At 49.7% G+C, this 12,329-nt stretch overlaps 1 protein-coding gene across 1 annotated transcript in view; it reads left to right on the plus strand.

The window, feature by feature from the left end:
* The window catches only part of Ksr2 (kinase suppressor of ras 2), a 351,922-nt gene that overhangs the window by 250,503 nt on the left and 89,090 nt on the right, over window positions 1-12,329 (plus strand). Inside the window, exon 7 of the mRNA XM_038346040.1 lies at window positions 1,746-1,829. Coding sequence (XP_038201968.1) covers window positions 1,746-1,829 — 84 coding nt within the window. The remainder of the gene's footprint in view (window positions 1-1,745; window positions 1,830-12,329) is intronic.

Raw genomic sequence — 12,329 nt, forward strand, 5'->3', positions numbered from 1 at the left:
TGGGCAGGTCAGTCGGAGACCAGAGGCTGAGCTGTGGCACCAAGGGCACTCAAGATGATGGCCTTTTCAAATGTTTCTGGTTTATTTCTACCCCTGGGGTGGCTACAGTCCCTCATTCAGTCCGCCTCTGTGTCACACACATTTCTGGCCCGGTCACCCTTCCAGTTCGGTCACACTTGTGGCTCAGCCACACCCCTGGGTTCTGCCTCAGCCTCACCGGGCTGGCTCCGCCCCTGGGCTTTCACTGGAAACTGATGGTACCCAGCTTGATGCTGATGTCAAGGGGAATGAAGCAGGCCGACCAGCTTGGGCCCCAGAACTGGCTTCCTAGTGAGGGGAGAGCCCCCTGATGGGTGTTGTTCTCCAGCCTCTCTCACACTGCATTTTCCCCCTGGCTAGGCGTCAGGTGGGAGAAACTCCCAGCCTGGTTAAGAGATTACATTAACGTCCCGTTCCCTGTGTTGTCTGGTGTAGTGGTATATGCTCCCAGCACACAGCCGGGTGAGAGGGTGAGTTAAGAGTTCAAGGATAGCCTGGGCATTGTAATAAAATCCTGTCTCACAAAAAGCACCACCACCACCAGCAGTAGCAGCAGATCTCACTCTTTGTCATTGGAATTATCACAGCAAGAGCCGGGCCATAGAGGACATCCACCCAGGGGACAGGACAAGGCTGAAGAGGAGAGAAAACTGCCAGCGGACCCTGATACCTTGCCTCCCAGTCCTATGTTGCTGCTCCATGGGTCTTTTGCCATCCCCTCCCTGAGCTGCCCCAGCTTGTAGAATAGACCTGCTAAGCGCTGCTAAGACCCAAAGGGGCTTAACCAAGCCCAAGTGCAAAGCTGGGGAGGGAGCATCGCAAGCCAACATCTCCGTTGTGAATATTGCTGTTTGCTTAGCTGCGGCAGCTCCAGGCTGCTGCTGGCTCGCTGGCTATGTTTGAAGGGCTGACCCAGATCCCGCAAGAGGGTAGGCCGAGGGAAGCAGCCCTGCCCCCCCTCGAAGTTCTCCATCTCTGAGTTATGTAACCACGTCCAAGTTTCCCCTTTGACACTCGGAGGAGGCAGTGCAGATTGCATACAACTACTGCTGACGGTGGCACAAATTGAAAATTAAAATTAACTGTGACCCGGGAACCTTCAATACCGTTGCTGGATCCAGCCCCACCTCTGTGTCTTATCTCAAGGCAGAAAGCATGCCTCGGCACAGGAGGGGTGATCTGTAAGTTAATCTAATAACTTCCAGGTGGCCTTGGTGACCGTGACGTGTGGGGGCTTCCACACGGTATTTGCCGCAGGTGGCAGTAACTGGGGGAGGGTGAACCGGTGTTGTCTGAAAAGGTTTTTGTTTGTGGGGCAGGGACTCCACTACTGGATTTGGAGGTCCATTGCTCTCTTTCAGAATTGAATTTGCCATTTGTAGGCCACCTCCAGGATGTGTTTAGTGATAGGTGACCATAATGAACATTCCAGGTAATAACTGACACAGCCCAATTCTTTGAGCATCACCTATGCACCAGGTGCTACGACACCTTCAACACGCCTGACCCAGTAACCCCTGAGATCCCTGTCAAGGTAGCAAGGAAACTGAGGCTTCATGGTTGAATGAACTTAATTATCACCTGTTCTGGAACAAACAGGGCTGGAATCCAGGGCTTATAGGCTTCCCATCCTAGGGGTTCATCCTGCTGGAGAGGGGCCCATGGCCACTGCTCCACCTCGGACATTTCCTGTTTCTTTCTCACAGGTTTTCCACCAAGTATTGGATGTCTCAGACCTGCACCGTCTGCGGGAAAGGGATGCTTTTTGGCCTCAAGTGTAAAAACTGCAAGTGAGTGATTTCCCTTTAAGGAACTTTTTACAGTGCCAGATATCAATTAGCACTGAGATGGGCTTTGGCTCACTCCAGGGAGGAGAGTTGCAGGTGAAGCTGTCTGGGTATCAAGGAGAACGGTTCTGATAAAGCCTGAGCTGCGTGGAGACCGTAGGAAGGCTAACGTGACATGTGCTGGGTGGGGCTGGTGGGGCCTCCCATGCTCAGGGCCTCTATTGTGGTTGTGAATGTGAAGTGTCCCACAGTCTTGTGTGATCAGATGCTCAGCTGCCAGCTGATGCTTCGGATCCTTTTGGACACAGGGTGTGAGTCTGACTGGCAGGCATTGGGTTATAGGAATAGATGTTAACTGTTCCAGGCCAGCTCCCCTTCTGTCCCAGCTTTTCCTCACTGCTGCTGCAACAGGACCTCATGCTCCCACCACTAGGACTGTGTCCCCCGATTGATAGTTGCCCCGCATATTCTGTCACAGAAAAAGTAACTAATACACTGTCGAAGGTCAGTCACTGGCTGGTTTCTCTTCTAGCCGCCCTATAGTAAACCTTTTAAGCTCCATGATCCTCGGAGGCCTCCGTGTTCCCCTTGGAGCTTTGCAAAATGGGCTCGTATATTTTGAAAGTAGCCACAGACAATTCAGAAATAGGTATGGCCATGGATTTGGTCCAATAAAACTTTATCCATGAAGACAGTTGACAGCATGGGTCCAGCCCGTGGTTTGCTGATAGCTTTGATAGTTTACAAAGTTCTTTCTCTTCTTCACTTTCTCTTCCTGCGCTGTCTCTGAGAGTTGTCTTATGATTGCCCCATTTTATATCTGTAAAAACTGTGTCTCAGCTTGGAAGCGTCACAGCTAAGGAGTGGGAGCAAGGACTTGAACTCATGCCCCTTAATTCCTGCTCCATTTCTTTCCATGGCTTCATGTTGGATGCTTATTCCGGCCAAGAGGTGGGAACACCACGATCCCCACTCCTTCCCCCTTCCTTACACACATTCTCTGTCATGTCTGACTGAAGATTAGAAAGAAGGCGAGAGAAAACACTGACAGCAGCCATGGGCTCTGGACGCAGGTTAAACCAGGTTCAAATCCTGTCCCTGCCATTTGGTAGCTGTGTGACCATGGGCACATCCCCTCACATATCTGTCCTCATATGCCCTTCTGTGTGTATCTGCACACATGTATTAACTACCTACTCAGGCCCAGCGACTACAAAACTGACACATTTGGCCATGTGGAAAAGATAGGGGAGAAGTGGATGCGTGTCTGCTAGAGACACGCAGTAAGAGTCTCCCCGCCCCTCGCCTGTCTGGTGGCCTCACCTGAGCAAGTTAGCCACACTGAGCTCCCTGATAGCCTGGGCTGTGGGGAGGAGTAATTATTTCCAGCCCCTGGGAATCCTTTAGCTCACGGCCTAAGGGTGATTGGGAGAGTAATTGCTGGATATTAGCATTCTGAGCTGCTGTCCTCCGTGATTCCTGGCTCTCCGATGGCTCCTCAGCTTTCTGACTCTGAGCTGAACAGGGGCAGGTGCTTGGGTCTGGCTCAGAGGCTGCTGCCTTGGAGACGTCTTGACTGTATCAGGTCTTGCTGTGTTCTGTGGGGGAAATGCCTTTCACATCCTCACACCTGCTGCGCGGAGGCTTTGAAGTCAAGTAATTAGGTGACAGGGACGCAGCCAGGAGCCAGTGAGGCTGAACACTCCTCAAGCCTTTTCAATTTTCAGCATTGGAGGTGGGACCCAGAGGTGGCTTTCCTCCCTGCCTTCTGTTTTAGGAGTAATGAGCAAAGCCTGAGACCCTGCCAGGGATTGGGAGAGAGAGGGGACTAGGGACAGGAGAGAGGGACAGTCACAAGGAGCTGAGGCTTTGAAAGTCAACAGCGCTAAGTTTGGGTCCCATTTCTGCTTGAAGTCTTAAGAGGCATGCCATCTTGACCTTCTTCTCTGAAGAGCGGACGTGATATTGGCGTCCATGACTGGACTTCTGGGGGGAGGGGGGCCACTGAAATGCCCTCGCCTCACACTGCCCTCCAGCAACATTTCTGCCAGTGCCTCTCACTCTACCTTATACAGTGTAGCTCCTGGCACATGGAAGGGTGAGGTCAGAGTTCAGACCAACTCTGCTTGGATGGCATCCATGACTTTACCAGTGTGCTCAGCCCTTCAACCATAACAGTTGCTGCTGCACTGGTACGGAGCCCAGCTGTGAGCCTGTCCCAGCCACACACCTCTTTCAGCTACAGCAGGGACAGGAGCCAGCTCCATGACATAGCTGTACAGGCGTACTGAGGCTCATGGTTGAGACCTACACTTATGGATAACATCCCTGGGGAGCTTTGGTTAAAGTGAGAGCGTCAACATTTATTTGCATGTGTTTGCAAGGACCGACAAAGAGGTGGAGGAATGAGTTTGCGTGGAATTGAGGAGAGCAGTGGCCCTGAGAAGGAGGGGGCTGGGGGTTGGCAAGGCCATCCCACTCCCCATTCAACTAACATTTGCCAGTTGGATAATCATCATTGCAGGTTAAGATGCTGTTCAATGTAGTGCTTGGGACCAAAAGTGTTTTTACGTTTGAAGTGCATTCTGACTTTGGAATTATCTGAATAATGCAGTCATTTGCATATGTGATGAGCTGTCTTGGAGATGAGACCCAAACTTCATCTGTGCAGGGGTTTTGGTGAACGCACATTTAAACTCTGGTTAGGCATGGGGTTGCTCCACCCGTGGCCCTGTAGGAGCTCAGAAAGTTTCAAACTGGAAGCCATTTTGGGTTTTAAATTTTTGAACTAAGGATGTCTGGTACATTAATACTAAGTACCAAAGGGTTTTCCAGGCACCAGAAGCAACAACAGGAGATAAACTGGACAAAATCCCCAGACTGGTGGAATTTATCTGTGGGTGGAGTGGGAGACAGGTAGATGGAGAAGGAAGTCAATCTGGCTAAAAAGATGGTGTGATATCGGATGATATTGGCTGCTGTAAAGAGCAGAGCAAACATGGTGCCATGCATGGAGACTTGTCGTCTCAATAGTCGGGTATGGAGCTGAGGCGTGGCCTGGGCTGTATAGTGAGACCCTTTCAAAGAAAGAGGGAGGGAGAGAGAGAAAAGGGAGAGCGGAGGAAAGGAGGCAGAGAGGGAGGAAAGAAGGAAGAGAGAAGGAAGAAAGAGGGAAGAAAAGGAGGAAGGGAGGGAGGGAGAAAAAAGGAGGAAGAAGGAAGGAAAGGAGGGAGGGAGGGAGGAAGGGGAAGGAAGGGAAAAAGGGAGAGGGAGGGGAAGGAAATAGGAAGGGCCACAGTAAGAAGGTACAAGGGCTCTGGGAATTTTAAGCTCTCCTCTCACCTGGGTCTTGTGTATCATCATCTGTTCAGAAATGCATGTGGTATGTGTGTATGTAAGACATATGGCTTCCTGACCATGGGTGCCACTCGACCAGCTGCCACACGCTCCTGCCGCCATGTCTTCCCAAGCATGATAGCCTGTACCCTCAAAATGTGAGCCATGGCAAACCCTTCTCCCCTTAAGTTGCTCCTGCCAGGCACTTTGTCACAGCAGTGAGATTAGTCACCACTGCAACTGTTAAGAAGAAAAAGGTAAACAAGATAATTGCCCTCTGGAGTTCTCACCCCTCCCTTACCTGGCCCATTATGAGTGCTAATTAATGGACGCTAACACCATTACTGGCTTGACAAATAAGCGTTGGGATATCCCTCCACCCAGGAAGCCAGAAACTTCTCCTTCATGCCCAACCCCTCTCCCCCTCCGCAGCTCTCCTCTTAAGTGCCCACTTCCTCCGGAATTATCATCAGCTGTCTTGTTGGGAGTCTGAATAGATTAATGAGCTAATAGGAAATTAAGGCTCTGAAAGCAATTTCCAGTTATCTAAATCGAGGCGTTCTCATCTAATCGGTTCAGGAGTGTGGAAGGGAGCTGCGTGCGGAGTGGCCCAATGTCCGCACACTCCCTGCATTGTTTCACAAGTGTGGATGCAGCTGCCAGGGCTTGCTCTCCCGCGTGCACAGGGATGGATGCTGATGGGTTTCCCAGCATTTGGCTTGGCGTTGTCTGCGACCCCCCCCCTCCTCACCTCCCATGGGGGTCTGAAGCGCTGACGTCTCGTTTATAGGAATTCTCTAGCCTCTCCTCCCGGCCCCCTTTTTAGAAGCCACTGTGTAGCTCAGACCAGCTAAGAACTCATCTATGTAGCCCAGGCTGGCCTCATACTTGTGATCATCCTCCTGCCTCAGGCTCCCCCGTGTTAGGATTATATATATGCACCACCACACCTGACTCTGTCCAGTTTCTTATAGGCAGAGAGTAATTTACACGAGAGTGTCTTGAGTGACTTTTGTGGTAGAAAAAGAGAATTGAAGCTGAGATGCATTTTTCTTTCTGTCTGACCTCCTGCAGTATGATAAAGATAGGAACATCTGGGGCTGGAGAAATGGCTTGGTAGTTAAGCGTCTTTACTGATCTTTCAGAGGACTGGAGTTCAGGTCTCAATATCCGCATCAGGCTGCTCACAACTGCCTATAACTCCAGCTCCAGTCAGGACTGATGCTCTCTTGTGGCCTCTGAGGGACCTGAAGTCATGCACACACGTGAGCGCGCGCGCGCGCGCACACACACACACACACACACACACACACACAGATGCACATACAGACACTCAAGTAATTTTTATAAAGAATGAGACATCATCCCAAGCCATCAGTAGAGACATCACATTTAAACAAACCCTGCTCATTTTAACTGCCTCATCCTCTCTTCCACACCATGCTTTAACTCTAGTTAGGTCAATAGGAAAGGTTTGCACAAGGTGCCAGATAGGGGAGACATTGTTGCCACTGGTTTAGAGAAACAGGTTTGCATAATGGATCGCCCACTCCCTACCAACAAAGGGATTGCAGCCTGCACGATCCGGTTTCAGCATGCCAGCTGCCAGACATTTGCCCAGCACAACCAGGAACCCATTATTATACCTTCACCCCGTGGGATAAGTGATAAGATTCCCAGCTTGAGGTTTTTAAGGATGAATTATGGGATTTTTTTTCACTCCATAATTGCAGAATGATTATAGCTGCTATTGCCCTGTTTAGCCTGGGACTTTCCCTGTTTTAGCCAAAGTCCGAAATGCTTGAACAAACTCCTCGGTCAGCCCTACGTTAGCCACCTTGTCACAGAGGCAGGTTGGTACTAGCCAAGGCATTAATATGTTCCAGTTGAGGCCACTGCCGGCTTCCGTAGGTGTGAAACCCCTGGTCAGTCCGGCAAGTGCCCTGCCTTTCTTGGGGCCTTTGAATGCCCGCGCCGAGTCCCTTGGCTGCCCGTGGCTGCACAGGCTGACGCTGCATTCTCTCTGCATTGGCACCCACTCATTTGCACTTGGATGGGGCTCCTGGCCCTTTCCGGTTTTGCTGTATTACAGGATCCGTTCACTACACTTCCAATTTCCCCCTCGCCCCACACAGTCTCCTTACCTGTGTTCCTATATCTTGGTTTACAAAATGACTGTAGCCACAGGTGATAGGAACATTCAGAGTGAAGGCAGCCAGGTTGATGCGGGAGCTCACTGATCCACCCTTACCAGACTGGAGACCCATGGGTGCAGCTTCTGCAGCTGCTGTGGAGTTCCTAGAGGCCCGGGGGTGGGGGGCTGCCCAGCAGGCAGGATGCTGGCAGGATATAATTATGAGCATGCATTTTGGAGATCACCTGCCTGAAGCCCGAACTTGCTTTTCCACAAATAGAGAAACTTCACTTCTTGCAGAAAGCCATTCTGGGAATTAATCATCTCTTATGTGTAATAGTTTTTTATTATTATAGGGGAAAAGTTGAACCCTATTATAGTTATTTGTGAGAAAGAGATTCCCATAATTCTAGAAACTGAGGTGGGAACTTGGTACGGTCATGGTAATAACAGTGCTACTGATGATAGTGTCAATGATTATGCTCATGGTGATGGTGATGATAGTGAGGATAATGGTTGTAATGATGGTGATGGTGAAGATGATGGTGATGATGGTTATCGTAATGATGATGATGATGATGGTGGTAATGGTGGTGATGATGATGGTGGTGATGGTGATGATGGTTATCGTGATGATGATGATTATAGTGATGAAGGTTATGGTGATGGTGAAGATGGTAATGGTGGTAATGATGGTGATAATGAAGGTCATGGTGGTGGTGAAGATGATGATGGTTATCATGGTGGCAAGGATGCTGATGGTGAGGATGATATTAGGCGCTGAAGCCTCATACCATTGTAGGCATTTGGCTAAACACTTTAGAAGCACGGTTCCATTTCATCCATGTAACAAACTTGGAAGGCAGATGAGGATTATTATCACCCCCATGTTACAGATGAAGAAACTGAGGCCACAGAAGTCTCTCATGGTGGGCGCATCTGTCACTCAAATACAGATCCCCTTGATTCAATTTAATCACTTTGTGGGGGCCAAGGGCTGGTCCCATAGTGAGATGACAGCAGCAGTTGCTGCCTCTTGCTCCCTTTCCCTCTGAACTATGCAGGGCCGAGTGTGAGAATCTGGGCTCAGCCTTAACCCTGGACCTCTGCCTCTCTGGCCTGCCACACTCTCCCCTTGAGCTGTCCTTCCTGGAAACAGACGATGCCTGGTGGGCCTTTGGGTTGTGAGGGGCACCATTGGTGCAAGGGAACCAGAGAGTGTCCGGGTAACTTTTTTGTCTTTTTGGAAACAGGCTTGACAATGTCAGGGTCAAAAGTTAAACTCAAGTGAGGTTAAGATGTTGAAGTACTGAGAAAGGGAGGTGGGCAGGCCCTCTGAAGCCACACAGGGAGCCTAAATCAGATTCTGCAGGTGTAGGGGAGCCTTTGGAGAGTTCAGAGGACTGTGATACATTCAGACAGAAATCTGGGAAGCCTCAAGTCAGGGAACCTGCTGATGTCAAGTGGGAGTCGATCCAAGAAGCATCTACACTCAGAACAGCTGACCTCCACTCCAGAAGCATCCAGGAAGAAATGTTTCCTTTCTATGTCCCCCTCCTCCACTGGCATCTTTTTCAAGAAATCTACCTGGAAACGTGATTGAATATGCAAAAAGGGAAAAGATAAGCAATTTAGTTCCACTTCATTTGGGTGGAACCCAGCCTTCCTAGGCAGAAAACACAGGAGAAACAGTTCCCGTTTCTGGGCTCTCCCACCTTGCCCCGAGGCACAGACGTGAAGAACCAGGGCTAGCCAACAGAGGAGTGGTTGATGGAGTTGAGTTGACAGGCTTGGCCAGACACTGAGATGGTGACTCTCAGAAAGGAGGGCAATGGGACCCCAACTGAGCTCTGCCCCATGTGGCCATGGTAACCAACCTACAGAGCATTGTCCAGCTGGACATTCCCCCAGTCAGATCACCCCATCACTCTCTTTGGAAGAGCAGCGAGCGTGTCAATCTATCAGTTAACCACTGGCTGCAAAGAGGGCTTCCAGGTCCTCCAGGGGTGTCTGTTGGGATCCAGGACTTGTCTCAGCACCCAAGAGAAGTAGAGATCTTTTCTGGGAGAATTCCCAGGTGGGATTTGGAACTTCTAATTCTTTATAATGCTCCCTTACAAAAGAAAATACTGTCAGGAGAATATACTGAACAAACCTGGGTTCAAATCCTGACCCCATCACTTCCTGATTATGCTAACTAGGTCCAGTTTGAACCTCAGAGTCTTCCGCTGTAAGGGGAGGAGAGTGGTGTCTCCTGCCTGGCAGGTCTCAGATTGAAGGAGAGGAGTAAGGTGCGGAGGACAGATACTTGACACAGAGTAGGTCTTCAAAGGGGCAGTCACTCCTGTTTTCTAAGGGAGCAACCATAATTATTGCTACTTGACTGGGAGACTTTCCTGGCTGGAAAGATGGGCTGGCCGGACTACAGAGAGTCCTAACAGGAGTAGGAGGAACAGGGACTTTCCTTGGTCAGGGGTTGGCCCAGCGCTGTCTCTGTGAACCCCAGCCACCCAGAACCCCAACCTGTGCAATGCCGCTAGTGATGGTAGTCTTCACTCCATGGCTAACCTTACTGTGCCCACCTTACTGGCATGACCAAGCTTAACTCTTAAATGATCCACTTAAATGATCTGGGTTTGTCCTTGGCTGCAGAAATGGGATACCAAATAAGACAACAGGATACTTGGTGAGCCCTCAGTACTTCATGAATTTGGTCTTGGCGGGGGTCCCCTTTACTAGAAGGAAGGGTGGGGTGGGAGGACCCAGATTGGGGGCAGGAGATGCCTTGTGTTTTGGACGACAAGTCAGGGAAATCCCTAGACACCAGGGAAAAGCCCCAGGTTCAGAGAAGTGACTGGGGCTGAGAGGTGGCTCAGGTAGTAAAACGCTCCCCACAAAAACATGAAGACTTGGACTGATCCCTAAATCACATTCAAAAACGTCAGGTGTGGTGGTCCAGGTGTGGTTGCTCATGTATGGTGGTCCAGGTGTGGTTGTTCATGTATGGTGGTTTGGCTGTGGTTGTTCATGTATGGTGGTTTGGCTGTGGTTGCTCATGTATGGTGGTTTGGCTGTGGTTGTTCATGTATGGTAGTTTGGCCGTGGTTGCTCATGTATGGTGGTCCAGGTGTGGTTGTTCATGTATGGTAGTTTGGCCGTGGTTGCTCATTTATGGTGGTTTGGCTGTAGTTGCTCATGTATGGTGGTTCAGGTGTGGTTGTTCATGTATGGTGGTCCAGGTGTGGTTGTTCATGTATGGTGGTTCAGGTGTGGTTGTTCATGTGTAGTGATCCACTCTTGTGGTCCCAGGACTGGGGCAGGGGAATGGAGCTAGGAGGACCCCAGGGCTTGCTGGCCAGTTAGCCTAGACAGCTCAGCAAGGCCCAGATTGCTGTAAGACATTCTGTCTCACAGAGTAAGTTTGTTGACTCCTAAAGAATGATACCCAAGGTTGACCTCTGACCTCCAAATATACATTTATTAGTGTGCACACCCACCTATACATACATGTGAACACACACATACACATGCATTCACATACACATGTGAGCACACAGACCCACATACTCACATGTGTGAACACACACACACACAGGGATTTGGGCTTCATTCAGTTTGACCTGAGCAGGCATCAGTGGTCTGCCTTTCTTGACGATGAGACCAAGGGACATGAAATGACCCAATGCCTGAGTACAGTCACACAGGCTCCAGGAAGGCATTGTATCTGTGTCAGCCACTCTGCCCTCTGAGAGCTTGGCATCTTGGAGAAGAATTATGTAAGACTCCCTTTGAAGATGGCTAGCTTTTTTTTTTTAATTCCAAACCTTAATAGGATAAACTTCAGTTATGAGGAAAAGTTACTTGTGTAGAACATTTCATCTCCCCTAAAGGAACTGCTGATTAAATGAGACATTATCTCCATCAGAAAACCAAATCTGAGCCAGCCCGATCATGTGACTCTCACTACCTGGGCAGCCGAGGTAGGCAAATGGCTGTTTCTGTGCCTGCCTGGATTACACAGTGAACTTCAAGCCAGCCTTGTCAACTTAGTGAGACCCTGTGTCAGCAAATAAATAAAAGATAAAAGTCAGAAGAGGGCCGGGAACACAGCTCAACAACAGAGTTGTGGGCCTCGCATTTGCAAGGTCCTGGATTCGGTCTCCCCAAGAATAGATGATATGGACTTATCCCAGCTGTTCCTCTCTACTGTGGGCCCCTTTCCTCCCTGACTTTACAAACAGGGGCCTCTGGTACCATGAGTGTTGGAAAAACATTACAGAGATGGCAGAGAGAAGAAAGACAGAGCGGGGGTTAGTAGACAGAGACGACCATAGGTACTGTTAATTTGGGAGAGTTACATTCTCTACTAAAAGTTAAAGAAAAAAATACTTGGTTTCTATTTTTGATAAATTGTATCCCTCTTATGTATAGGGTCTTGTCTGCTTTCCCTCGCAATTCCTTCCCTTGCCCCTAGCCCAAGGTTTGGGATAGGGATGTGGCCTCCAGGGACCTTGCCCCTTTGTGAGTATATCTGGTCTTTTCTCTCTGGTCTGTGGCCCAGAGCAGGCCAGCGAGGCTGACAGGAACCTACAGGCCAGCATAGAGCTGCCTGAGAAGCAGGTTTGCAGAGAGGGAGCAGGCAGAATTTTGGGGAAAGAGTGCTGTAAGTTCCATTGGTTCAGTAGGGCCAATCTTGTCAATTTCTGGAAGTCACTTGGGGCCAGCCAAGTCCCCTGTTTCTCCTGAATCCTTCTGCTCGCTCTGGGTTAGCATTCAAGAAGCCTCCTGTCAACTATAGAGAGCAGGGACATTTTAAAAAGCTGGGCCCTGGGACCCAATAAAGATACTTGAGATTTTATTTAGGGGCGTGGTCTTGGTATGTAGTCTGAATTGGCTTCAGATTCACAACCCCTTTATGCCATCCTCCTAAGTGCTGAAATACAGGGAATGCTACCGTGGCCCATCCCGATTGAGGACGGATTAAGCAAGCACCAACATTAGCCCATGTTTGTATACAATCTATTTACCCTGAC

Source organism: Arvicola amphibius, chromosome 10 (assembly GCF_903992535.2).
Source record: "Arvicola amphibius chromosome 10, mArvAmp1.2, whole genome shotgun sequence".
In the NCBI taxonomy this organism is placed as follows: domain Eukaryota; kingdom Metazoa; phylum Chordata; class Mammalia; order Rodentia; family Cricetidae; genus Arvicola; species Arvicola amphibius.